The 27,179-nt window shown below is 39.4% G+C and overlaps 1 protein-coding gene across 2 annotated transcripts; it reads right to left on the minus strand.

Annotated features, from left to right (window-relative positions):
- Positions 1-1,369: 1,369 nt before the first annotated feature.
- ATP23 (ATP23 metallopeptidase and ATP synthase assembly factor homolog) lies at positions 1,370-26,912 on the minus strand. 2 transcript variants are annotated; one of them, XM_037846412.1, is made up of 6 exons: positions 26,595-26,912; positions 24,489-24,534; positions 23,717-23,798; positions 19,797-19,934; positions 6,880-6,963; positions 1,370-1,816 (listed from the first exon to the last, which is right to left on the minus strand). In XM_037846412.1, the coding sequence occupies exons 1-6, from the start codon at positions 26,779-26,781 to the stop codon at positions 1,613-1,615; spliced, it is 741 nt and encodes a 246-aa protein (XP_037702340.1). In that variant the 5' UTR covers positions 26,782-26,912; the 3' UTR covers positions 1,370-1,612. The 2 variants fall into 2 exon arrangements, with proteins under 2 accessions (XP_037702340.1, XP_037702341.1); XM_037846413.1 differs by lacking the exons at positions 23,717-23,798; positions 26,595-26,912.
- Between the last annotated feature and the right edge of the window lie 267 nt (positions 26,913-27,179).

Consider the following 27,179-nt stretch of genomic DNA (forward strand, 5'->3'; position numbering starts at 1 on the left):
ATCAATGCAAACTAGAGACTATAATTAACAGAAACATTGTATTATGCTTCCTTTAATATAACAAAGGCAATCTATCAAAGCTAAATGCATATGGAGTTGGGGGGAATAGGGGAAGGATACAGGACTCCTGGCATTAGTGATGTTGTCTGACTCTTTTTCTACTTTAGTTTAATGGTATCTTTCCTTTTGTTGCTTTCTAGCTGTCATTTTTTGTTGTTGTTCTTCTCTCTCTCTTTCTCTTTTCTTTTTCTTTTGTCTCTCTGCCTTCTTTGACTCTTCCTCCTTCTTTGTGGAAGAAGTGGAGATGTCCTTCCATAGATAGTGGCAATGGGGCTGAATACATAAGTACAATGACTATATAGGGAACCGACTGTTTACTTAGGACAGAATGTAGGGTGTGTGAACAAAACCATCTTAAAAGAAAACTTGAGGGCACTATATTGAGTGAAATAAGGCAGACACATAAAGGCAAATATTGCAGGGTCTCACTGATATGAACTAATTATAATATGTAAACTCATAAACATGAAATATAAGTTACCAGGATATAGAATGAGGCTAAAGAATGGGGAACAGTTGCTTATTATTAGCAGAATGTTCAACTACAGTGAATTTAAAACGTTTGAAAATGGACAGGGGGTGATGGTAGCATGTTGTGAAAATAACTAACAGTGCTGAAAGGTATGTGAATGTGGTGGAAAGGGTAAGCTCAGAGTCACCTATGTCACCAGAAGGAAAGTTGGAGGTTAAAAGATGGAAATGTGCAAAACAGTGAATCTTGTGGTGGACAATGTCCGTGATTAACTATACAAATATTAGAAATCTCTCTCACGAACTAGAACAGATATATGACACTATAACTAGAAGTTAATAATAGAGAGGCATATAGGGAAAAAATATACCTATTGCAAACTACATATTACAGTTAGTAGGATTTTAACATTCTTTCATCAACAGTAACAAATGTACTATAACAAAACTACGAATCAATAATGGAGGGGGGAGGGTGGTTAGGGGTATGGGAGGATTTGAATTTTCTTTTTTTGTCTTTATTTCTTTTCTGGAGTAATGAAAATGTTCTAAAAAATGAAAAAAAAATTAATTGTGGTGATGTATGCACATCTGTACGATGGTACTGTGGGCAAATGATTGTAAACTTTGGATCTTTGGATAGTTGTATGGTATGTGAACAATCTCAATCATATATATATATAAATTCTTCATCTGTAAGGTGGGAATAATAAGGACCATTTATTAGGGTTGTTTTCAGGAATAAATAAGGTAAATATGTAAAGTATTTACATACTGCATGGCATGCTGTATACAATAGATGTTAAGTATTATTATTGATTATAAAAAAGCATAAGTACACTGTAGAAAATACAAAAATGTAATTTATTTACCTTATTTACCAAATTGTTAACTATAAAGATACAGTTTTTGCCTTGGAGTTTAAGGCAGTTTCATTTTTGTCACAGTTCTTTTTCTGATCATACACTAGAACCAGCAACTTCTTTGTATTATCTGTATTTAATTGATCACTTACATTATAGGTCTGTCCATTTGAGAAACATAATTTCTTCATACTCATTAATATAAAATGGCATTGTCTTCATATATTTGAATAATATCGATCACGGTTTTGAAAGTCTCTATGAGCATATCTTGCATATGTTTTGTTATGTGGGATCCTTCCAAAAGGTTCATGGTCATTGAAACAAGATTCAAAAACTTCATCAACAGCCTTTTGAGCTACTTCTTTGCTGATATTCCTGACAGCAAGGATAGAAAGAATGGCTCTATCTCTCACACAAGTCTAAAGAGAAGGAAAAATATGTGGCTTCAATTTTATATGAAAATTTAATTATGAAATATAAGCATTATATATAATGTCTAAACCACAATTAAACTAAAATTTCCTCTCACATTATTTATTGTAATAACAAATGAGAAAAACAAAATGAACAAAGAAACATAACTCTTATGTCATGGAACATGTTTAGCTCCATCTAAAATGATTTAGGTATAAGTAAGACCTCCTTCACTTTCTCATCTTTTCCAACAACATAAGCAGATGTTATTCACTGAAATTCTAGACAGTGTCTGCTAAACAATAATCCCAATTTGCAGAATCACAAAAAATCTACAAGTAAGCTCCTGATTGAATTTTTCATTAACTTTAATTAAATTTAGATATACTTTACTTCCCCATCTGTCGTCCTTAACTTTTCAGCTGACCAATGCTAGATAACTTTTCCTGCAAGAAAGACACTCTGTTCCCTGGAGCAAAGAAAACTACACACATATACAACCAAAGTTGGAAAGTATCTTAATTTTTTAGGGGGGAAAAGAAAATCAAGTCATTTTTTTTTCCTGAATGTTCCAATTTTTTCTCCTAAGTGTCCTTTGTATAGATATTAACGTTCTGTTCCTAAGAAAATAATTTGCCTAATGTTATAAAGTAACAGACTAGAATCTCTCAATACTCTAATTTTAATCTTTTAAGAAGCGTAAGTGGAAGGAGGTAAATGACATGGTGGAACTATAGCCTATAGTATCCTTTTGCTCTATAGCTGCTTGTTGAATTGTGCCTTGATGGTCTTCACCATTCTGTATAAACCTTGTATTGCATAATAAGGAAAGAACTTAAACTGTAGAACTATAATCCATAAAAAATTTTTTAATTACCTCTATGACTGCTTGTTGAGCTGTACATTGAGAGATGACACCTTCCCATATGTGTGTTACATTTTACAATAATGGAAATGGCTGAAGTTGTGGAACACGTTATGATCCATGACATTCCTTGAATTTTGCTAATTACTTGTGGAATTGTACTTTGAAAGTCATCACTGTTATGTATATATGTTAAAGTTCACAATTAAAAAAAAAAAGCATAAGGCCCTGCCCTTCCAATTCTTAGAGAGTTTTTAATCCATTCATTTCTCCCAAGACCCAAACTAAACCTCAAAAGAATGACATTTGACCTTTTCCTGTGTGTCCTGACAATCATCAATATACTAGGCCTCTACCCTTTTGCTGTGTGTTCCCAGCTTTACTTCGAGTTTTACTTCGGCCTGGTCATGGTACCCAAGCTGGAGATGCTCACTGATACTAGAATTTACACAGATCCATGACTAACATAAACCAATGCTTCTAACCTAATTTATACCAAACACTGATTTAAAAAATTAATCCCAGGCATATAGGAGTAAGAAGGAAAGGAAGAACAGTATAGAGCCACAATAGTGATTGCCTTCCTTCCAGGGAGAAAAACACAGCAAAAATTTGTCCCCTGGAGCCACAAGGTTAGGAGGCACAGGTATAAACCACAATTCAGATTTATCTCTGTAACAAATTTTTGTTAAATTAAAATGTGATGTGCAAATTTACAACCAGGTACTGTACTTGTTTTTGTTTCTTGGGTATTTGCAGTAAAAAAGCAGGGACTCCATTTTCTAAGACTTCTCCTTCAACCAGACTCCCACCACCAAAATATATTTTCCATCCTGTTGCTAGTTCCATTCTTTTGCTGCTGCTGTGGTGGCGGCGGCAGCAACTACCCAAAGATGAAGAGAGTCTTCTCTTTCAAAGGTTGTGGGCCCTGGGTCACATACTTGAACCACTTTCTCCAGGGATGTGCCAGTGTGTAACCTCCTTTGCCCTCTCCATTGAGTGCCAGAACACTCAGCCCACTGAAATCCAGCTGGAGCTGAATTTACCAAAGCAGGGATTCAAGGGCACAGAGGACATGTGCAGCACAAGACAAGTTGGGTGGCACTTCACTAAGTTAACTTGGCACAGGCTGAAAGCATTAACAGTCCCATCAGAGTTATCATCCTTTCTAAGAGCATCAGGCTTGTCTTCCAGCTCCCAATCACTAAGTTCACAATTTCTCTTATGAGTTCACTGTGACTTTCCACCCTCCTCCCAGAGTTGAGATATTCCCTTCTTTGGAGAAACAAAAGCCTTCATGTTGTTTCAAGCCTATCCTTTTTGCACCTGATTGAACATACTATTCTGATGCCCATGTACCTCATAAATTGGCCCAATAAACTTTCTCACAGGAAATCCCTGGCAGCCTTTCTCCTAAAGTATGGACACAGAGCCTCTTCGTTGCTGTGAGCAGAACTGCTCACATTCATTATCAATTCTTCAGTTCCATACTTCCTTTCCCCATGTCGAACTTTCATGGATCTTCTTTTTTTTAACATTTTTTATTGTGAAATATAACATATATACAGAACAGTGATAACTTTCAAAGCACTATCTAACAACTAGTTAAAGAGCAAATTTCAAAGAATGTTGTGAGTTATAGTTCCATAGTTTTCAGTTATTCCTTATTGTGAAATATAACATATACACAGAAAGGTGATAACTTTCAAAGTACAATTTAATGAGTAGCTGTAGAGCAAATTTCAAAGAATGTTATAGGTTACAGTTCCACCATTTCTGTTATTTCCTTCTAGCTATTCTAATACCCTAGCATCTAAAGAACATATGAATATACAGATTCACTATTTGTAATCCTTTGTTAAATCCTATCCCATCTGTTGCTACCCCTTCCTCTCGTTTAATCACTTTCTTGATCTTCAGGGATATCTAGGAAGTGACCATCTTAACTTGTTCATATTGAAAAGGAGTGCCAACATTATGGGAAAGAGGGCTGCATCTGGTTGATGTTCTTGAAGAGGTTGTTGCCTCTGGGTTTTGGGACTGTGCTGGTTTGAATGTATTGTGTCCCCCAAATGCCATTATCTTTGCGGTCTTGTGGGACAGACGTTTTGGTGCTGGTTAGATTTGCTTGGAATGTGCCCCACCCAGCTGTGGGTGGTGACTTTGGTGGGATGGAGGTTGAGGTCTGGAGTCAGGAGGTCTAGGGCTGGGAGAGCGGAGCAGCCCACACATGGAAAGGGTGAGTTTGCCCTGGAGGTCGAGGGTGGGCCTTCCACCTCGATGCTCTGGAAGAGTTTTGCCACCCAGGCCCCAAAGAGGGTGGAGCACATTCCCAGGGAATTGGGGAGAGCCTGGATGCCACCACACTGTTCTGAAGGGGTTGAGCATGTGCCCCGGAGATGGAAGGGAATCCGGGAGCTGCCCCGATGTTTGAGGAGGGTGGGGCCAAGAAGGTGGTCTCCCCAATGTGTGGGTATGTTGGAGCACTCACCCAAGCGTTTGGAGAGGAAAGGGCTGCCGAAAAGGCCCTTAGGAAGGGTTAGGCTCCCGCTCTCTCAAGCCCCAAGGATGCAACGTTGTTCTGTAAATGACTCTCAGACTTTGAAATCTAATGGAGTTTGTCCTGCAGGTTTTAGGAACTGCTTTGGTCCTGTTAACCCTGTTTTCCTTACTCTTTCTCCTTATGGCAATGGGAATGTTTATCCTATGAATGTCCTTCCTTTGTATTTTGGAAGCATATAACTTGTTCTAAGTCCACAGATCCAAGCTAAAGGAAAAGTATACCTTAGGACTGACCACGCCTATATTTGATTTTGATGGGATTTTGTACTTAACTTTTGTTACTGAAATGGTTTAAGTTTTTGTGATATTGTGATGAAATGAATGTATTTTGTATTTGGAAAGATAATGTCATTTTGGGGGTCCAGGGGGTGGAATGTGCTGGTTTGAATGTATTGTGTCCCCCAAATGCCATTATCTTTGTGGTCCTGTGGGACAGACGTTTTGGTGCTGGTTAGATTTGCTTGGAATGTGCCCCACCCAGCTGTGGGTGGTGACTTTGGTGGGATACTCCCATGGAGGTGTGACCCCACCCATTCAGGGTGGGCCTTGATCAGTGGAGCCATATAAAACATGCTGACTCAAAGAGACTGAACGGAGTGCAGCTGTGAGCGACATTTTGAAGAGGAGCAAGCTTGCTAGAGAGGAACGTCCTGGGAGAAAGCCATTTTGAAACCAGAACTTTGGAGCAGACACCAGCCACATGCCTTCCCAGCCAACAGAGGTTTTCTGGACGCCATTGGCCATCCTCCAGTGAAGGTACCCGATTGCTGATATGTTACCTTGGACATTTTATGGCCTTAAGACTAACTGTGTAGTGAAATAAACCCCCATTTTATAAAAGCCTACCCATCTCTGGTGTTTTGCATTCTGCAGCATTAGCAAACTAGAACAGGGACTTATCTGGCATAGGAACACTCTGGAGAATTTAAGTTTCTGAAAAATAAACTAAGTGAATGATACTTTTATAGAGTCTCAGATAGGGACCTAGGTGTTTCGGGACTACTGTTGGTTAGGGCTTGGCATACTGTGGCCATTTGGGATATCGTGGATCTTAAAGTTGTCTATAAAGATAATTTTGTCATATGATTTTCTTTTTTGGTTGTCTTTTTGGTTTTTGTTTTATTTTGTTTACAAAATCCCTCTCAGCACAGCTCATCATAATCAAGTCTTTGCGAATCCAAAGCTTTTTCTATCACCTTTAAGGTGCATTGATATACAGCCATAACCTGTGCTACAATGCAGTATCAATCTGTTGTTCTAAAAAAGATTATTTTGTTTCCCTGGAATACTATGATAGTTTAGAAATATAGGTCCAGAACTGTTCAGAGAGAAACAAAATAGCCTGTGATCTCATTTCCATTCCTTATCTACCCCATCCAAAATTCTCCCAGGAATAAGATTACAGCTCTTTTCATATTAAAATCTCTCAGTCACATAGCTTACCACATAATTACAAAGTAAAATTAAATTCCATCTATTTGGTTTATTTGGTACACATTTTTAATATGTTTCATATAGGTAGTTCTTTCAAATTTCAAATACTAAATGTAGTTCTCTTTTTTCATTATTTCCACTCATGACACTCTTTATTTCCACTCATAACACTCTTGAGGGTAGGTGGTTTCAAAGGTCAATTTTTACCTGATGGTGTCTTTTTAATCCAAAATGTAGCCTGAAGATTTCATTTATAAGTGAGCAGTCTCCACTGAGGTTTGCAGCTCGAATCTATCACAAAACACAAGGCAAATGAAAAGAAAATAAATGTGTATGCTCTTTATCTTTATGACAGCAACCAATTAAAATATTTTAATTAGAACACAAAATTAATATGTTTTTCTGAGAACAGAGTATACGTAAGATTTTTTAAAAAGAACTGTTAAAAATCAACTAAGAGGAGAAAGAAGATGGCAGCATAGAGAGGAGTGGAAGTTAGTTAGTCCCCCTGGAACAACTAATAAACAGCCAGGAACAGCTAGAAAATAATCTAGAATAACTGCAGGGAGACAAACACAACTGTCCACTCATCATACACCGACCTGAATTGGGAGGAATGCCCGAGATCGCAGCATAAAATCTGTAAGTAAAAACTGTGAACCCGAGCCAGGAACCCCCATCCCCACAGCCTGAACTGCAAAGCCTCGTGGTGCTCGAGAGCAGCTTTCTCCCAGCAAGTGAATATAGCTCAGCTGAGCTCCAACTGGAGTTTTAATTAGCACATGTGGACTGCTCAATACAAGCTATGAATCCCCAACAAGCAGACAGAGGCTTTTGTGATGACTGAACTTGGAGAGCTGAAGGACCTCTCTGGAAGAGAGGGGGAGCCAGGAGTACCAGGTGCTGTCTCTGGCCAACAGGTGAAACTGAGGGTGGCTGCAGACTGACCCTGAAGGGGGGATTTCTGTCCCTTTTTCAGCTCAGTGCAGAAAGCCTCAGCCATTTTCAATTCCCAGCATTCAGACCCAGACAAGGGCGGAGAAAGCAGAGCCAGAGACTATTCAAATGCAAATGACCTCTCCCCAGGGGGTGTATTTTCCCTAAGTGAAAAAAGGTGGTGCCGAGCTCTACTACCCGCCTTCCATTCAGAACCAGACCCTAGAGCCTGGGGGAAAACAGCCACGTGCCACACCTCCTTACACCAGTTTGGAGCTACAGGCTGACAGGCACCACCTGCTGAAAGGAAAAGCACAGTGACTCGAGGCCTCACAGGGTGCATCAATCTTCTAAGACACCCTCAGGGACACCTGAAACTATTGTCTCCTTCTAAGACCTGAGCTCATTCTGGTCTGGGAAAACCTGATTGGGGTAGCCAAGAAGGCCAGACACCTAGACAACAGAAAACTACAGCCTACACTAGGAGGGGTGAAGTTATGGCCCAGCCAAAGGAACAAATTTACACTTCAACTGAGATACAGGAATTTAAACAATTAGTGATGGATCAATTCAGAAAGTTTAGGGAAGATATGGCAAAAGAGACGAAGCATATAATGAAAACACTGGGCATACATAAGGCAGAAATCAAAAGTTCGAATGAAAACTGACAGGATCTTTGGAAATGAAAGGCACAACACACAACATGAAGGACACAATGGAGACATACAACAGCAGATCTCAAGAGGCAGAAGAAAACATTCAGGAACTGGAGAACAAGGCACCTGAAAGCCTACACACAAAGAACAGATAGAGAAAAGAATGGAAAAATATGAGCAATGTCCCCAGGAACTTAAGGACAAAACAAAAATCAGGAATGTAAATGTCATTGGTGTCCCAGAAGGAGAAGAGAAGGGAAAAGGGGCAAAAGCAATAATAGAGGAAATAATCAATGAAAATTTCTCATCTCTTATGAAAGACATAAAATTATGGATCCAAGAAGCACAGCGTACCCCAAACAGAATAGATCCGAATAGGCCTATGCCAAGACACTTAATAATCAGATTATCAAATGTCAAAAATAAAAAGAGAATCCTGAAAGCAGCAAAAGAAAACCGATCCATCACATACAAAGAAAGCTTGATAAGACTATGTGTAGATTTCTCAATAGAAACCATGGAGGCAAGAAAGAAGTGGGGTGATATATTTAAAATACTGAAAGAGAAAAACCACCAACCAAGAATCCTTTATCCATCAAAACTGTCCTTCAAATATGAGAGAGAGCTTAAAATATTCTCTGACAAACAGACAATGACAGAGTTTCTGAACAAGATACCTCCTCTACCAGAAACACTAAAGGGAGTACTGCAGACAGAAATGAAAACACAGGAGTGAGAGGTTTGGAACACAATTTTGGGAGATAGTAGCACAGCAATGTAAGTACACTGAACAAAGATGACTGTATGGTTGAAAGAGGAAGGTTAGGAGCATATGGGACACCAGAAGGAAAGAGGAAAGGTAAATTCTGGGACTGTATAACTCAGTGAAACCAAGGATGCTCAACGATTGTAATAAAAGGTACAAATATGTTTTTACATGAGGTAGAACAAATGAATGTCAACACTACAAGGTGTTAAAAATGGGGTGGGATTGGGAGGAAAATAAAATCAATGCAAACTAGAGACTACAGTTAACAGAAACATTGTATTATGCTTCCGTTAATGTAACATAGACAATATACCAAAGCTAAATGGGGGGGGTGGACATAGGGGAAGAGTATGGGACTCTTGGCATTGGTGATGTTGTCTGACTCTTTATTCTACTTTAGTTTAATGCTATCTTTCCTTTTGTTGCTTCCTAGCTGTCATGTTTTGTTGTTTTTTCTTTTTACCTCTCTTTTTTTCTTTTTCTCCTGTCTCCCTACCTTCTTTGACTCTTCCTCCTCCTTTGTGGAAGAAATGGTGATGTCCTTATACAGACAGTGGCAATGGCAGTGAATACATAAATACGTGACTATACGGGGAACCATCGATTGTTTACTTAGGATGGAATGTATGGTGTGTGAACAAAATCATCTTAAAAAAAAATAGGTTGATGAAGAAACCTTGAGGGCACTATATTGAGTGAAGTAAGTCAGACACATAAAGACAAATATTGCAGGGTCTCGCTGATATGAACTAATCATAATATGTAAACTCATAAACATGAAATCTAAGATATCCGGATATAGAACGAGGCTAAAGAATGGGGAGTGGTTGCTTATTATGAGCAGAATGTTCAACTAGGGTGAACTTAAACGTTTGGAAATGGACAGAAGTGATGGTAGCACATTGTGAGAATAACTAACAGTGCTGAATGGTGCGTGAATGTGGTGGAAAGGGTAAGCTCAGAGTCACATATGTCACCAGAAGGAAAGTTGGAGGTTAAAAGATGGGAATGTATAAAACAGTGAATCTTGTGGTGGACAATGTCCGTGATTAACTGTACAAATATTAGAAATCTCTCTCATGAATTAGAACAAAAGTATAACACTATAACTAGAAGTTAATAATAGAGGGGCATATAGGAAAAAATATATACCTATTGCAAGCTATATAATACAGTTAGTAGTATTTTAACATTCTTTCATCAACAGTAACAAATATACTACACCAATACTATGAATCAATAATAGAGTGGTGTTGGTTAGGGGTATGGGAGGATTTGAGTTTCCTTTGTGTGTGTGTCTTTATTTCTTTTCTGGAGGAAAGAAAATGTTCTAAAAATTGAAAAAAAAATTAATTGTGGTGATGGATGCAAAGCTGTATGACGGTACCATGGGCAAGTGTGTACACTTTGGATCTTTGGATAATTGTATGGTATGTGAACAATCTCAAAAAATTAATAAAACGGAAAAAAAAATAAGCCATAAAAAAAGTCGATTGAGAGACAGAGGAGCTCAGTTACCCAGTGGGCTGGGTCTACAGTTGCTCTGCCAGAAGCTCCACTGGCTGGTGTGTTTTTATTGCGCAAGCTGCGTTCTCTGGCTGGGAACTTTTGGCAGAGCTCCCACTGTTTGCAATGGATTTTGGATAAACAAGATCTGCTGAAGGAGACCAAAAGAACTTAAAGTTTCTCTCAGAAGAAGACTATTGGAAATTACAAATATTTTTTACAAATATTATCCAAGCATCAGGTGAAACATCTCAAATTAAGACAAGTTATTGCCATTACTAGTCTATTTCAAGACATTCTATACCAGGTATTCTTTGAAAAGTATAGATCCTGTATTAATGGCTCCTACATGTGTGTTTTTGGTATCCAAAGTAGAGGAATTTGGAATAGTCTCAAATACAAGATTGATTCTGCTGCTATTTCTGTATTAAAAACTAGATTTTCACATGCCTTTCCAAAGGAATTTCCTTATAGGATGAACCAAATATTACAATGTGAATTTCTATCTTTTAGAACTAATGGATTGTTGCTTGATAGTGTATCATCCTTATAGACCTCTACTCTAGTATGTGCAGGACATGGGCCAAGAAGACATGTTGCTTCTCCTTGTGTGGAGGACAGTGACTGATACCTACAGAGCAGATCTTTGCCTGCTGTATCTCTTCTTATGTTAGTTTTAGCTTGCCTACATGGAGCCTGTGTTGAACAGCTGAAAGATGCCAGACAGTGGTTTGCTGAGCTTTCTGTGTATATGGAGAAGATTTTGGAAATAATCAGGGTTATTTTAAAACTATATAAACAGTGGAAGAATTCTGATGAGAGAAAAGAGATAGCAACTATTCTTAGTAAGAAACCAAACCACCTCCAAACAGAAATTCCCTGCATGATTCTCTACTAGTGGCAGGGCCTGAAGCTGCACGATGACAATGGACAGGATAAAGCAATAACCCTATTGCCACTTGTTCCAGTTTCCTAATGCTGCTATTATGCAAAATACCAGAAATGGATGGGCTTTTATAAAGGGATTTATTAAGTTATAAATTTATAGTCCTAAGGCCATAAAAGTGTCCAAACTAAGGTATCAGCAAGGGGATACCTTCATTGAGGAAAGGCCAATAGCATCTGGAACACCTCTGTCGGCTGGGAAGGCACGTGTCTGGCATCTGCCGGTCCTTTGCTCCCAGGTTGTGTTTCAAAATGGCTTTCTCCAAAAAGTCTCTGGGCATTTGTCTCAGATCCCCTCTCTCTTCTCCTCTATGTCCTTGCTTCTTTTTCCCAGGACATTTCTATCTAAGCATCTGGGGGTCCTCTCTTAGCTTCTCTGGGGCAAACTCGGGGCTTCATCTCTTAGTTTAGCATCTCCATACGTCCTTTTGTCTGCATTCCCAAATGTCTCCAAGCATCAGCAAGCATCTGTGTCGGCTCTTGAGTTCTCTTAAGTAATCCAGTGAACCAATCAAGACCCACCCTGAATGGGCAGGGTCCACATCTCCATGGAAATAATTCAATCAGAGGTTCCACTCTAATCAACAGACTAATCAGTCTTCCCCCACAAGACTGCATTAAAGAATATGGCTTTTCAGGGGGACATAACACATCCAAACCAGCACACCACTGTTACTGGTATTTTCAGTTTTTAGTTATATTTATTTTAAATATTCAGCATTTTCCAGGAAATTACTGTATTTCTTTCTGACTTAGAAAGGAGTTTGCTCTATTTATGTATGATTTTGCTATGCCTTTGGACAACAATTTATTTGGAAGAACACTTCTTGATTTTCATAATTAATGAATAGGAATAGGATTATATATGTAAGATTTAATTTTATAGGAAATTTGTTTGGAAGCTCTAATCTCTATGTTGAATGACACCTGTAATGACAATAGAATCCCATAACCTAAATTTTTTGAGTATATATGGACACTAATTTCCAGAATACCTGTTACATGTGAAGGCACAAAGTTCCATAAGAATAAAAACATAAAGCAAAAAAAAAAAAAAAAAAAAAAAAAAAAAGTCAATTGACTCACTAAGTCTGGAAATTAAGAAAAAGAGCAAATATCAATGAAGTATATGCCAGACAATGCCAAACACACTGTATGGCAGGGAAAAGTTCAATCCTACCAAAGAGGATTTTCTAAACTTTACATGGTAGCCTTACTCACAGAATTAATTTCTTTTGAAACCAAAGTCCGAGTGTTGGACTTCAGAGTTAAAGCCTACTCTCTCTACAAGATAAAAAAAATACTTGTAAAAATTACCAAATGACTGGGAGGCAGGGCAAGATGGTGGCATAGAGAGGTGTGGAATTTAGTTAGTCCTCTACAGAAACCAGTAAATAGATAGGAACAAGTAGTAAATAGTCTGGAACAACTGTTGGGGGACATCCGTGACTGGACACACATTGTACACCAGCCTGGAATGGGTGGGACAGCTGAAATCACAGCACAAAACTGTAGGTAAAGCTCCCCAAACTGCGGAGCTGGTGCCCCTCCCACACCGGCATGGCAGGCTGAGCTGTAACACTTCTTTGGAAAAAAGAAGCAGGTTACCTGGAGTGAGGGAAAGTAACTCAACCAAATTCCAACTGTGGTTTTAATTAACAGATTTGGACTACTGAATACAAGCTACAAACACAGACAAATGCAGAGAAAGCAGGAAAGGAAATTGAGGTTCCTCCCAACAAAGGAGACAGGGTTGACAGGGGAAAAAAATACATAAATAAAAAAAAATAGAGGCTTTTGGAGACAGCTGAGCTCAGAATACTGGAAAACAACTGTGTCCCAAGAAAAGGGGCACAGAGAACCAGGTACTAACACTGGGTGACCAGCAAAACTGGGAGGCTGGGAACTGGCTCTGAAAAGGGGCTCTCTCTCTTTTTCCTTTTTTTTCCCTCCCATTCCAAGTAGCTAATTAGAGAAAGCTTCAGGCATTTTCATTTGTCAGCACTGACCCAGGCAAGAGTGGAGGTAACAGAGTCAGAGAGACAAAAGAGGAATTCAAATGTAGAAGATAATGCCCTAAAGGCTGTATCTTCCCTAAGAAAAGGGGGGGGGCAGCTCAAGTGGCTGCCTTCCCTCAGAGAATTCAGACCGCAGGACCTGGGGTGGGGGGGGGATAACTTAAGCTTTGCTTCTGACACCCTCAGCCCCTGGCCAGGACAGGCTCTGCTGAGATTAAAGGGACTGTACTAGACATAGGGGACTGGTGGTTTGATGGGTTGAGCCCTCTACCATAAGTTTTACCCTTGGGAAGATGGTTGCTGCAAAGGAGAGGCTAGGCCTCCCTATATTTGTGCCTAAGAGTCTCCTCCTGAATGCCTCTTTGTTGCTCAGATGTGGCCCTCTCTCTCTGGCTAAGCCAACTTGAAAGGTGAAATCACTGCCCTCCCCCCTACGTGGGATCAGACACCCAGGGGAGTGAATCTCCCTGGCAACGTAGAATATGACTCCCGGGGAGGAATGTAGACCCGGCATCGTGGGACGGAGAACATCTTCTTGACCAAAAGGGGGATGTGAAAGGAAATGAAATAAGCTTCAGTGGCAGAGAGATTCCAAAACGAGCCGAGAGGTCACTCTGGAGGGCACTCTTACGCACACTTTAGACAACCCTTTTTAGGTTCTAAAGAATTGGGGTAGCTGGTGGTGGATACCTGAAACTATCAAACTACAACCCAGAACCCATGAATCTCGAAGACAGTTGTATAAAAATGTAGCTTATGAGGGGTGACAATGGGATTGGGAAAGCCATAAGGACCACACTCCACTTTGTCTAGTTTATGGATGGATGAGTAGAAAAATAGGGGAAGGAAAGAAACAGACAAAGGTACCCAGTGTTCTTTTTTACTTCAATTGCTCTTTTTCACTCTAATTATTATTCTTGTTATTTCTGTGTGTGTGCTAATGAAGGTGTCAGGGATTGATTTAGGTGATGAATGTACAACTATGTAATGGTACTGTAAACAATCGAAAGTACGATTTGTTTTGTATGACTACGTGGTATGTGAATATATCTCAATAAAATGATGATTTAAAAAAATAAAATAAATAAAGGGACTGTACCTCTTTACACCAGTGGGGAACGGCAGGCTGACAAGAGCCACCTGCTGGGCAGGATAGGAAAAGCACAGAATCTAGAGGCTTCACAGGGAAGTCTGACAATCTTCTGGGACTCACCCTCAGGGAAACTTGATACTGAATACAGCCTCCTCCTGATACCTGGACCCATCTGGTCTGGGAAAATCTGATTGGGGTAATCAAGGAAACCAGATGCCTAGACAACAAAAAATTATGAATCACACTAGGAAAAATAAAGATATGGCCCAAAGGAACAAACCTACACTTCAAGTGAAATATAAGAATTGAAACAACTAATTATTAATCAAATAAATCTTCTAAATCAATTCAAAAATCAAATCAATGACTTGAGGAAAGATATGGCAAAAAGAGATGAAGGATATAAAGAAGTTATTGAGAGAATATAAGGAAGAACTTGAAAGTGTGAAAAAATAATTGCCAGAACTTACAGGAATGAAAGGCATAATACAAAAGATGAAAAACACAATGGAGACATACAACAGCAGATTTGAAGAGGCAGAAGAAAAGATTCATGAACTGGAGGACAGGACATCTGAAATCCTACACATTAAATAAAAGATAGGGAAAAGAATGGAAAAATATGAGCAACATCTCCAGGAACTTAAGGACAAAATGAAATGCAGCAACATACATGTCTTTGGTGTCCCAGAAGAAGAAGAGAAGGGAAAAGGGGCAGAAAGAATAATGGAGGAAATAATCACTGAAAATTTCCCATTTCTTATGAAAGACATAAAATTACAGATCCAAGAAGCACAGCATACCCCAAACAGAATAGACCCAAACAGACCTTCGCCAAGACACTTAATAATCAGATTATCAAATGTCAAAGACAAAGAGAGAATTCTGAAAGCAGCAAGAGAAAAGCAATTCATCAGCTACAAGAGAAGCTTGATAAGACTATGCACAGATTTCTCAGCAGAAACCAAGGAAGCAAGAAGGCAGTGGTATGATATATTTAAGATACAGAAAGAGGAAAAAACTGCCACCCAAGAATTCTATATCCAGCAAAACTGTCCTTCAAAAATAAGGGAGAGTTTGAAATATTCTCAGACAAACAGACACTAAAGAGAGTTTGTGAACAAGATACCAGTTCTTCAGGAAATACTAAAGGGAGCACTACAGGCAGACAGGAAAAGACAGGAGAGAGACGTTTGGAGCACAATATTAGATGATGATATCACAGTAATGTAAGTACACTGAACAAAGATGACTGTGAGTATGGTTGAAAGAGGAAGGTTAGGGGCATATAGGACACCAGAAGGAAAGATAGAAGATAAAGATTGGTATTGTATAACTTAGTGAAACCTAGTGTGGTCAATGATTGTGATTAAAGGTACAAATATGTTTTTTCATGAGGGAGAACAAATGAATGTCAACTTTGCAAGGTGTTAAAAATGGGTGGTATTGGGGAAAAAATACAGTCAATGCAAACTAGAATCTATAATTAACAGTAACATAGTAATATGCTTCCATTAATTGTAACAAAGACAATATACCAAAGCTAAATGTCTATGAGAGGGGGGAGTAAGGGAAGGGTATAGGATTCTTGGTGTCGGTGGTGGTGTCTGACTTTTTTATTGTATTTTATTTTTATTTTATTTTTTCTTTTGTTTCTTTTTAGTTGTCATTTTTTTACTTTCTTTTTCTTTTTTCTTTTTTCACCTCTTCCTCTTTCTTTGTGGAAGAAATCAAATGTCCTTATATAGATAGCAGTGGTGAATGCATAACTATGTGATTATACAGGGAAGCATTGATTGTTTACTCAAGATGGAATGTACGGTGTATGAATAAAACCATCTAAAAAATAAACAGAGGGATGTGGAGAAACAGATGTACCTAATCATCGTTGATGGGGAAGTAGAATGGTGCAGCCCATCTGGAGGGCATTGTGGTGGTTGCCATATGGTCCTGCAACTTGGTTATTGGGTATACACTTGGAAGAACTGAAAAGAGGGACATGAATGGACATTTGCACAGTGGGGTTTATGGTGTCAGTATTCACGATTTGCAGTGGATGGAGGTGTCCTAAGGGTACATCAACTGATGAACGGGAGAATGATGAACTGTGGTGCATGCATACAATGAAATATTGAGCTGCTACAACAAGGAGATAAATTGTGCGGTGAATGGACATTGAGGACAATATGTTGAGTGAAATAAACCAGAAATGGAAAGAAAAGCATTATAATGCCTCACTAATATGGACTAACTATAATGTACAAACATTCAGAATTGAGTCTGAAAGCACAGGTTGTCAGAGGAAGGCTTACTGTAAAGGTTCCTAGATTGTAAGCTCTTACAGCAGTTACATCTATTTCTGAGTTATAATGGTTATTTCTAAATTCCGAGATGCTGAGCTCTTTGTGTATAACCTGGTTGGTCCCTGGAACTTTGGGGATCTGTGTGACACCTGAGACTCAGAGCCAGAGTCTGGCAGCTATGAATATCAGCATTACACCACACAGCAAACTTTAAGGAGTCTTAAAAGAAGAGATCAGACTTCAATTAGAGATATGAACAAAATGGGCTTGGTTAGGACTAAGGTAAATCAGGCTAAAGGGTAAAGGATGATAGTAACAGTGTTTTTAAAACTTCAACTTCTGTATGAGACCAAAGGAAGAAATGTTTATCAGGTGCAAAATCTATATTGTTTGTAACACACTATGTAATTTAACTTGTATGGTCAGTTTATTCAAACAACATAATTACACGGAACATTGCATTGGGATGAAATCCGGTTGGATTATACAGGTTAGTGTGAAGCCCCAATACATCCCAGAGTAATATGAGCAGAAATTAAAAATGTATTTGCCCTTGAGGGACTGGGAGAAATGTGGAAATATTAAATTACCCCACCTGGAAAATTAATATTCTCACAAGCACCAGGGACTACCAGTTTGGAAGGCTGAGCCTTCAATCTTGGAGCTTGCCCTTATGAAGCTTGTTACTGAAAAGGAGTGGCTAAGTGTACTTAAAATTGTGCCTAAGAGTCATGCCAGAGAACCTCTTTTGTGGCTCAGATGTAGCCTCTCTCTTGAAGCCAACTCTGCAGGTAAACTCACTTCCCTCCCCCCTACATGGGATGTGACTCCCAGGGATGTAAATGTCCCTGGCAACGTGGGACATGACTCCCGGGGATGAACGTGGACCTGGCATTCTGGGATTGAGAAAGCCTTCTTGGACCAAAAGGGAGAAGAGAAAGGAAACAAAATAAAGTTTCAGTGGCTAAGAGATCTCAAATAGAGTCGAGAGGTCATTCTGGAGGTTATTCTTATGCATTATATAGATACCCCTTTTCAGTTTTTAGTGTATTGGAAATCGTTAGAAGGAAATACCTGAAACTGCTGAACTGCAACCCAATAGCCTTTATTCTGAAGATGACTGTATAATTATACAGCTTATACTGTATGACCATGTGATTCTGAAAACTTTGTGGCTCCCACTCCCTTTATACAGTGTATGGACAGATGAATAGATAAATGAGGACAAAAAAGTAAATGAATAATAGGGCAGGATGTGGGGTATGGGATGTTTTGGGTGCTCTTTTTTACTACAACTTTCATTCTTATTCTTTTTTTGTGTATGGTAATGAAAATGTTCAAAAATTGACTGTGGTGATAAATGCACAACTATATAATTGTACTGTGAACAACTGATTGTACACTGTGGATGATTGTATGGTATGTGAATATATCTCAATAAAATTGAATTTTAAAAAAAATTATGAAAAGGCTATAAGAAACATTCTTCCAAAACTCTAAAAACTGAGTTTCAATGTATCCTTAAAAACTGTTTAAATATACCTGAGTCTAAGACACTTTGAGCATATGAGTTTCCCAGCCCTAGCTCAAATCACTAAAACTCTCTTGGACCTTCCCTCAAACTCTCACAAATTTATGACTTTCTTCCAGGGCCTTCACTGTTCTATGAAAAAGTAAGCAGTACAAATCAGTTTTCCATCCAACACAAAGAATCGAAAATATTCCAAACTGGTTATACTATGAGCATGACAGCCTGAAGTTCAGATATATTTCTTAATTTGCTATATTTGCAAGGTAAAAAGCAACTTTAATAGATGAAAGTCTTGCAACTACCCACATAGATTTTACAGCCAACCTGACCACATTTTTGCTAGTTCATTGCAAATAAAATGGCCCACTTGTTACTTCTACATTAACTTGGCCTAATTCCTCTGAGTAGCTTAAGGCACTTAACATACTTTAGCTAACAGGCATTAATTCTCATAACACCCAAGACAGAGAACTATTTTAAAACTCTGGTTTCATTCTTCTTTCCAAATAATATGAATTATAATTAGATGCAGTGAGGCTGCTTATTAATTTCAAGGGAAAGAGAAAATAATCTAGGTTATAAAATATAAGCTTCAGATTTATATTGGTTTTATAACTTCTCATCACATTGTACTCTTCAATTAATGAAATGCAAGTATGAAATACATATGTCTCTCTAGGAGCATATATATGTGTACTTCTGAGAGCAATTCCAAGTGTTTAATAATAAATATATTTTTATTTTGTATTTTTAAGACCCATTTAAGATGATTGCACTAAATGTTTTATTCTAGGGCAAGCAAGAAGGTAACTACAGAAGATACACAACAAATGAGTTATGCATCCCTGGTTGTAATCCTGCCTGGCTTGAGTTCAAATCCTGCCTCTTCCACTTAATAGCTATAGGATCTCAGTCAAGATACTCAGCAACCACCTTACTTTGCACAGATATAAAACGGGCATAATAATATCAACCTCAATGGCTTGTTTGAATGTTATATGAGAATCCAAAGTTAGAAAAGTTTAGCAAATAGTTCTTAATAAATGTTAACTATTATTATTTTTTATACTAACTAGTTTCTCTATAGGAAAAATTAATAGCATATTATTATAATTAAAGTCACTCATCACAACTATCAGGACTTAGAGGTTATATTTAAGACAATTCTAAAAATATAATTAAAATTCCTCTAGCTTTATCTCAGAAATCATATTTGATAATAGCTATAAACAGAAATTCAAGAATAAGGTGAAACGTTATTCTCATGACAATAAGAAAAGGAATAAGTTTAAATAAATTATACTTGAAAAAAATGTTTGAACAATGAAACCTGGGGGAAAAAAATTGTCTGCTAAAATAAAACTCACCTCTGAACAGGCCAAATGTCTGACATTGGTGAACCAGTCAACATGAGCACGACAATGATCAAATGCATGAATAAGTTCATGGGTGACCACTCTGTTCATATGGGCCTGATTACCGATATTATTCTGGCACAAAACAATCTAGGAGGCACAAAAACAAGAGACATTAGGTTATTTCTAAAAATCTACTTTCATTTCGTAGATTCTATCTCCTATCCCACACCTGATTGGAATGCCTCCACCCACTCTTCTCCATCTACCCCACAGCCACCCCACAGTCCTACCTGTACATGGGCCTTTAAGACTTCCCCAACCACTAACCTCTGCCTTCTCCTCTCTCTGGCCTACAATAGCACTTAGATTAAGGAGTGAAGCAGACAGGTTCAAATTCCAGCCTGCCCCTTACAAATTTGGTGACCTTGGGCAAGTTTCTTAACATCATTATACTTCAGTTTCCTCAACTACAAAAAGGAGGTAATGAGTAATGAGGTAATGAGTACCTACCGCATAGAATTGTGAGAATTAAATGAGAATATATGTAAAATGCTCCTTATCAAGTTTCTGAATAAGCAATGAATGAGAAATGAATAATAAATGAGCACCAGGGTCCTCATTTTATTAGACTTACCAGGAAAAATTCTCCAAAAGATCTTCAGAAAGAAGTGCAAAAAGCCAAGGGCACACTGAGCAGAACCATATAAGAATAATAAAGACTTGAGGTATCCTAATAATAATGGCTACCAGTCATGGGGTACTTAGTATATACCAGACACTAAGATAAGTGTCAGATGTTTTACATACATTGATTCAATTTGTTCCAACCCTTGAGGAATTTATAATCTACTGGTGGAGAAAGAAATTAATCAAAATATTTACCAAAATGTTTAAATAGGTGTGCTGGTTAGGTTTACATGTCAACTTGGTCAGGTGATGGTGTCCAGGTATCTGTCAAGCAAGCACTGTCCTAACCATTACTGCAAGGACATTTGTGGCTGGTTAATAAATCAGAAGGCTGGTTTATTAAATCATCAGTCAACTGGCTGCAGCTGTGACTGATCACATCAACAAAGGGTGTGTCTTCCGCAAGGAGAGAATTCAATCAGCTGGATTTAATCCAATCAGTTGAAGACTTTTAGGGAAGAGAGAGAAAGGACCTTCACTTCTTTGGCTAGCCAGCAAAGCATTTCCTGAGGAGTTCATGAGACACCTTCATTGGAGTTGCCAGTTCGTTGCCTGCCTTACAGAATTTGGACTTGTGCATCCCCACAGTTGCGTGAGACACTTTTATAAAATCTTATAATTACAGATATCTCTTGTTGATTCTGTTTCCCTAGAGAACCCTAACTAATACAACATGTAATAACAGTTAGCATGAAGAGAAACCCAGGGTGTCATGAGCACATCCGATGAGAATGCCTGAAAGCAAGCAGCAGATAAGGCCAGTATAGTAGGCAGGGGCCAAATCACTGAATGTCTTGTCTTTACTCTGAGAGTAATAGAAAACCACTGAAGGGGAGTGCTGAAACAGGAGAGTGTTTTTGTTTTGCTTTGTTTTTATCTTTTTTATCCTTTTGACTGTAGTGGGAAAAATACACAGATGACCAGGACTGAGTATAGAGAGACTAGTTGAAGTCTATTGAAGTATTCTAGGCAAGAGACAAGGGTACTTGAGCTAGGATGGTGGGAGCAGAAAAGGAGATAGATTGGACAAAATTTGGTAATGGAGAGAATATGGGAGGAGATTAGATGCATCGAGGATGATTCCCAAATTTCTGACTTGAGTAATAGCATCAATGGTGGTACCGTTCACTGAGATATGCAAAACTAAAAGAAGACCAGGTTGCGTGGGGTCAAAATCATGCATTTTGTCTTGGACATGTTAGGTCTGAGGTGCCTTTGAGATATCCATATACAGGTGTTAAGTGGGCAGTGGGATATATGGATGTGAAGTTCAAAGGAGAGTTCTGACCTAGGAAAATACATGAGATCCCCTTGGGAGATAACAGAGTAAGAAAACCAGGGGATTTAACCCCAAGCATTAAGGGACTTCGACATTTAGATGCTGGTGAAAGAAGGTAAGCTAGCAAAGGAGCAAACAGAAGAGGGCTGTGTACCAGATACCAAGGAAAATAAGTGTTTTGCATTGCCTTCTAAAGTCAAGCATATGCAAACTATATGACCCAGCAAGTCTCCTAGGCATAGAACTTGGAGAAACTCTTACACACATACACCAGGAGAGAAGGACAAGAATATTCATAAAGCATTGTCCATGAAAACAAAACTGGAAACAAACTGCACTATAGACATATAATGGAATACTGTACAACAGGGAAAATAAATAAACCAGTGCTACACACAACATGGAAGAATCTCACAAACAATTTTGAACAAACGAATTAAGTTACCGAACACCATATACTATATGATTACGGTTCACAAAACTCAAAGTATTCCATTTATATAGCCCAAAGACAGAAAAAAACTAAATAATACATTATTGGAGATTTAAGTATAGATGGTAAAACCATTCAGAAAAGCAGGGAATGATTATCACAAAAGTCAAGATAACAAAGGGAGAGAGAGATGATTGAAGATGGGCACATGGGCTTCTGAAGTCCTAGCAACATTCTATTTCTCAAACCTGGGTGGCAGTTACACAGGTTCACTTTAATATTATCATTACATATAGCGTACATATAGGTTTTTTACACTATTCCATATGAGTGTGATATGTCACAATGAAAATTTAATTTTAAAAAATAAAAGGAGAGACGGCCCAACTGTATTCAACACTGCTGAGAAGTAAGATGAAGGTTGAAAATGTCTGCTGTATTTAATCAAGAACTTAGCAAGAGCCATTTTGGTGAGAGCTATAGGTATCGTGATTACCAAGTTACAAATGAGGAAACTGAGAAAGAGACAAATAACTTGCCCAAGGCCTATAACTAAAAAGCAAAGAAACTGGGATTTGAACCTAAGTCTAACAGACTCCAAAATCCAGACCTCTAACACCTGAGCCATATTGCTTTCCCAAGATCACTGTGACACAGCTGTAAAAAAACAAAATATATAAAAAATTCTCCAGCAGGAAACAGTTAAATGTAGTTAAATGTAGGTTGTACATTTAAGATGGAAATAATGACGTATAACACCTTCAACTACCCTCATCACGTGAAATCATCCACTTACCACCTCAGAGACACTGTCATAAACCTCCAGTGCCTTAAAACTAATAACATTCATTGTATGTTTACTATGACACAGGCACTATAAGCTCTTTTACAAAAGAAATCTCCTTTAACACTCATAACCATTTTATAAGATAGAAACAATAATTACCCGTATTATACAGATGAGAAAACTCACTCCCCTAATTAAAAAGGTTCAAAGGTGCATCACTTCTAACCATGTAAATATGAAACCCTTTAGTTTAGCATTGAAAGACTTCCACCATATGTCTTACCTTTCTTTCCAGTAATATTTCCTCTTATTCCACACGTTTCTGCCCTCCAGCTAAACTAGATTAAACATCATTCTCCAAATATGCCTTGGGCTTTCGCAGTACCCCATCTTTGTTCATGCTACCCGTGCTTTCAGCAACAGTCTATGTCTTCTTTGCCCAAAGAGCTTTACATCCCCTAGCTGTATTTATTGGCATCTTTTGGTCAATTTTCCATAACTGTTCTATTGTGGCAACCACATCCATCTAAAACAGTTTAAGCTGCCTCAGATTTTATAATTGTCTATGTCCATGTTTTATCACCCCTACGGATGTAAGCTCTCTATGAGCAAGTATAATGACTAATTCATTTTTTGAATCCTACACAAAGTCTACCAAACAAAATGCCCAACATGTGAAAGATGTCCAGTAAATACCGCAAAAGAGGACTGGAGGGAAGAAAACAACTTGGCAAAATGCCTACCTGACATGTTGAAGAATCAAAACCTCCACTGACATTTCCATTACAATCTTCACAAGAAAAGTGTCTTTCTCTGTTAACAGCACTAAAAGGCAAGAATGAATTAAAGAGACAATGTCCAAAAGCAGTATGCATGTGCTACAGAAGAACCAGCCCTGGAACCAGACTCAAATTGTAAATATCTTCTGCCACTAACAAATATGTAACCTTGGGAAAACAATATAACATCTTCAGGACTCAGTTTTCTCATCTGTAAAATAAGGAGATCGTCTCTGAAACATCTACCCTAATTCAAATTCTGTGTTATGATTCCATGAAGCCTTTGGTCAACTGACTAAGTCCATACTGGAGGTTTGCTGGAGTTCCTGCCCTTGGGCCAGAATGTTAAGAAATGGACCTAGAAGTCACTTCCTCTAATCCCCTCAAATTGAAACAACATGCGAAAGCCTCCTGTATAACAAGCTAAGATTTCTTCTCCAGTGAGGACAAATGCCTAGGCTGGTATAGTAGAAAGGTCAGGTTTAGCAATCACTTATAAGAAAGAACTTGAGTATTGTTTTTATTAAATACCCAAGATGAAGGGTAGAGCCAGAGATTTAGAGTTAGGGCAGATGGCCGAAGAGAAGGCGTGTCTGGAGAGAATGCGGCCAACCACCATCCACTTTGTGGAAGAGGTATTGTGGCCTGAAGTGAGAAATCTTAAACAGTTCCTGTTTTTTGGGTTTTGTTTTTTAGCAGCCAGAATGTAGACCAGCACTTAAAAAGATTTACTTACCAACCTGAGTGCTTCATGGCATCAAGTAGAAGCTTGACATATGGATCTAAAAAGATATTGATTCAAATAAGTATGCTATTTGGGAAGAATACCACCAATTAAATTATCCAAATAGCAATTACGAAAAGTATCTCACACATCTCTAATTAAGTAATACTATCTAAGAACTGGTAAAAGTGGATATGAAAAGATGAGCTTAAAATTAACATAAAATCAAGTCGGTAAAAATGCTAACACAAATATCAAGTTAGGTACCACAAGCATCTTAGATAATATCAAATATGCTTTTAATAACTCATTTGTAGTTATATGATCAAACACATCATGTTAAGGTATATACCAAAAAGAGTAAGGGAATTTGGGGACGCATCCACAGAAATGAACAGCGTAGTATCCAGGTTTGAGGAGGTAGTCACCCCACTGTTCTCTGTCTTGGGCAGACCATGCTACTCAGTGAGATCTCACTCCATATGAGATCTGCCAACTGACACTCTTCCACAGGGACTATGTTCAGGAAGAAACAAGAGAGGATTTGTGGATTTGGAAAAGAATTTGGAAAAGAACCGCAATAGCTTTGAGTATTTGAAGGGGTGCAATGTGGGAATAGGTTTCTACATGGGACAGAACAAGGACCAAAGAGTGGAAGTTAGATGTGGCAGATTTCAACTCAGTGTAAGGAAGGATTTTTCCTATAATTATAGCTATTGAAGCAATAGACAGGTAACCTCAAAAAAAAAAAAAAAAAAAAAAGGGAAGGGGGACATCCTTACTAAAAAAATTTTTTTTAAATTAAAAAAAAAAAAAAGGCAGGGAGCACAGTGGTTTGGTACTTCAAAAAGGCCTTGCAGCTGTATTTTAAATGGATTTGCTTTCAATAAAAAGGTTTCCCATGAGGCCTGGTTTCTCCCATCACCCCCTGCCTCACGGATAGGATTTTAAAGCTGCAAGTTGACTCTGTAATACCACCACGAGGTCCTCCCAGCAGCCCTCCCTCGAAAGGCAGAAGCTGGCTGACTCCTGCTGACTCCTACCCGGGTTCAGGTTCAGTACTCCCACCCTGCTCACATCTTAACCCTTCCCCCACTGTTTGGCTCTAGCACTGTACGGCTAACCTTTATTCAGCTTCTGCTATGCTGGCACCTGACATCCATAAAACCTCTTTCTCACACAACCCTACAAGACAGGTATTTTATCCTCTGCCCCCTTTATTTTGCAGATAAGGAAAAAGGGGATTAGAGAAGTTAAGTCACTCTCCCACACCTGTTAAGGAGAGGGAGCAGAATTTTAATCCATGTCTAATTTGGCAGCCCATGTTCTTTCCTCAGTATTCCACTTTGAAACACTTTGAATGCAAGGTCCTTACTTGTCTTTGTATTTTCCCCCCATTGGAACCTAAGAGATGTTCAATCTGTATTTGTAGAGTAAATACAATGTCATTATTCCCTTCCCTTTGCCCCCCACTCCCCCTCCTCCTCCCACCTCTCCCACAATTGTGATCCCTTCCCTTTGCCCCCCACTCCCCCTCCTCCTCCCACCTCTCCCACAATTGTGATTCCTTATACACAATTGGCAGATAATCCCAAAAAAGGCTGGAAAATCTTTGGGTGGTTGAACTGTGACTGGTCATCTATGAAATACTAACTTTGCTTAAGGAAGTCTGCGTCAGTGTAAAAGAGTTAAGAAATCTCTATTGCAATGGTCTGGGATCTGGGAGAAATTGGTCAAGGGGTAGTCGTTTCCCTATTTAACCCACAGCAGTGGTTCTTATCCTTAGGTGGCTCATGGTTATTGAGCAACTTACGTTAGAAATCAGAAGATCTGTCAGACCAGTGAGTGTAACTGTAAAGGGCACACAAGATCCTGGCACCAATTCCTCCCCTAAGAGCCTTCTCAGACGGGGACAGTGAGATCCAAGACCCCACCACCGCCTCGGTGAGGACGAATCTGCCTCGATTCTGAGCTTAGGTGCTTGAACCGGGCCCATCTCGCACTTGGGGCAGAATCCCGAGCCTCTTAGCCGGGTGCGGCCCAGCTTCTATCCCCGCCGTCTAGGTTTCAGACACCGCCCGGCTGACCCCCTGCCTTCATCTAGATCGCGGCTCCTACTTGTCTCCAGCGTCTTCAGGAGCATGAGCTGGCACCTCTGGTGGTTGGTGAAGAAGCTGGAGAAGAACCCTTGCTGGAGCTTCCCCTGAGCCACCCGCTCGGAGAAAACCTGGCACATGTCGTGTTGCTGCTGCAGCTGCTCCCCCGCCGCCGGGCCCGACCCGTGCTGCTCCGGCGCTCCCATCATGCCGCCCGCCGACCACTCCACAGAGTCTTCCCGCCTCGGACAGCCGCGGGAGACACTGGGAAAGGTTACCTCCCTCCCGCCAACCGGCCCGCCCCGGCCCCAGCTCCGAGGCTTCCGCAGCGCACAGGATCCCCACCGCGGAGCGCTGAGCGGAACTACAGACCGTGAGAGAGACTGGGGACGCTGGGCGGGGAAAGGGGCGGGGACGCTGGGCGGGGAAAGGGACCGGGTGGGACGAACGCTCTGAGCAGGGCTGGGAACACGGGGCCGCCCAGAACTGCTAGGCGGGGGCGGGGCCGTAGGCGGGACGATGGACGCTGGCAGGACCGGTTGCTGTGCGAGGTGAGAGACGCTGAGTCGGGCAGTGGGCGGAGCCGGGCGGAAGTTCCGCGCCGCAC

The sequence above is a fragment of the Choloepus didactylus genome, chromosome 8 (genome assembly GCF_015220235.1).
Source record: "Choloepus didactylus isolate mChoDid1 chromosome 8, mChoDid1.pri, whole genome shotgun sequence".
In the NCBI taxonomy this organism is placed as follows: domain Eukaryota; kingdom Metazoa; phylum Chordata; class Mammalia; order Pilosa; family Megalonychidae; genus Choloepus; species Choloepus didactylus.

What these genes read in the sequence shown, in the direction of transcription:
- ATP23 (XM_037846412.1), bottom strand. Translation starts at nt 26,781, where the DNA reads ATGATGGGAGCGCCGGAGCAGCACGGGTCGGGCCCGGCGGCGGGGGAG. An exon ending in GCCATGAAGCACTCAGGTTG is followed by an intron (nt 23,799 to 24,488) that starts GTAAGTAAATCT and finishes CTTGCCTTTTAG; the next exon opens with TGCTGTTAACAGAGAAAGAC. An exon ending in TTGATTCTTCAACATGTCAG is followed by an intron (nt 19,935 to 23,716) that starts GTAGGCATTTTG and finishes TGTGCCTCCTAG; the next exon opens with ATTGTTTTGTGCCAGAATAA.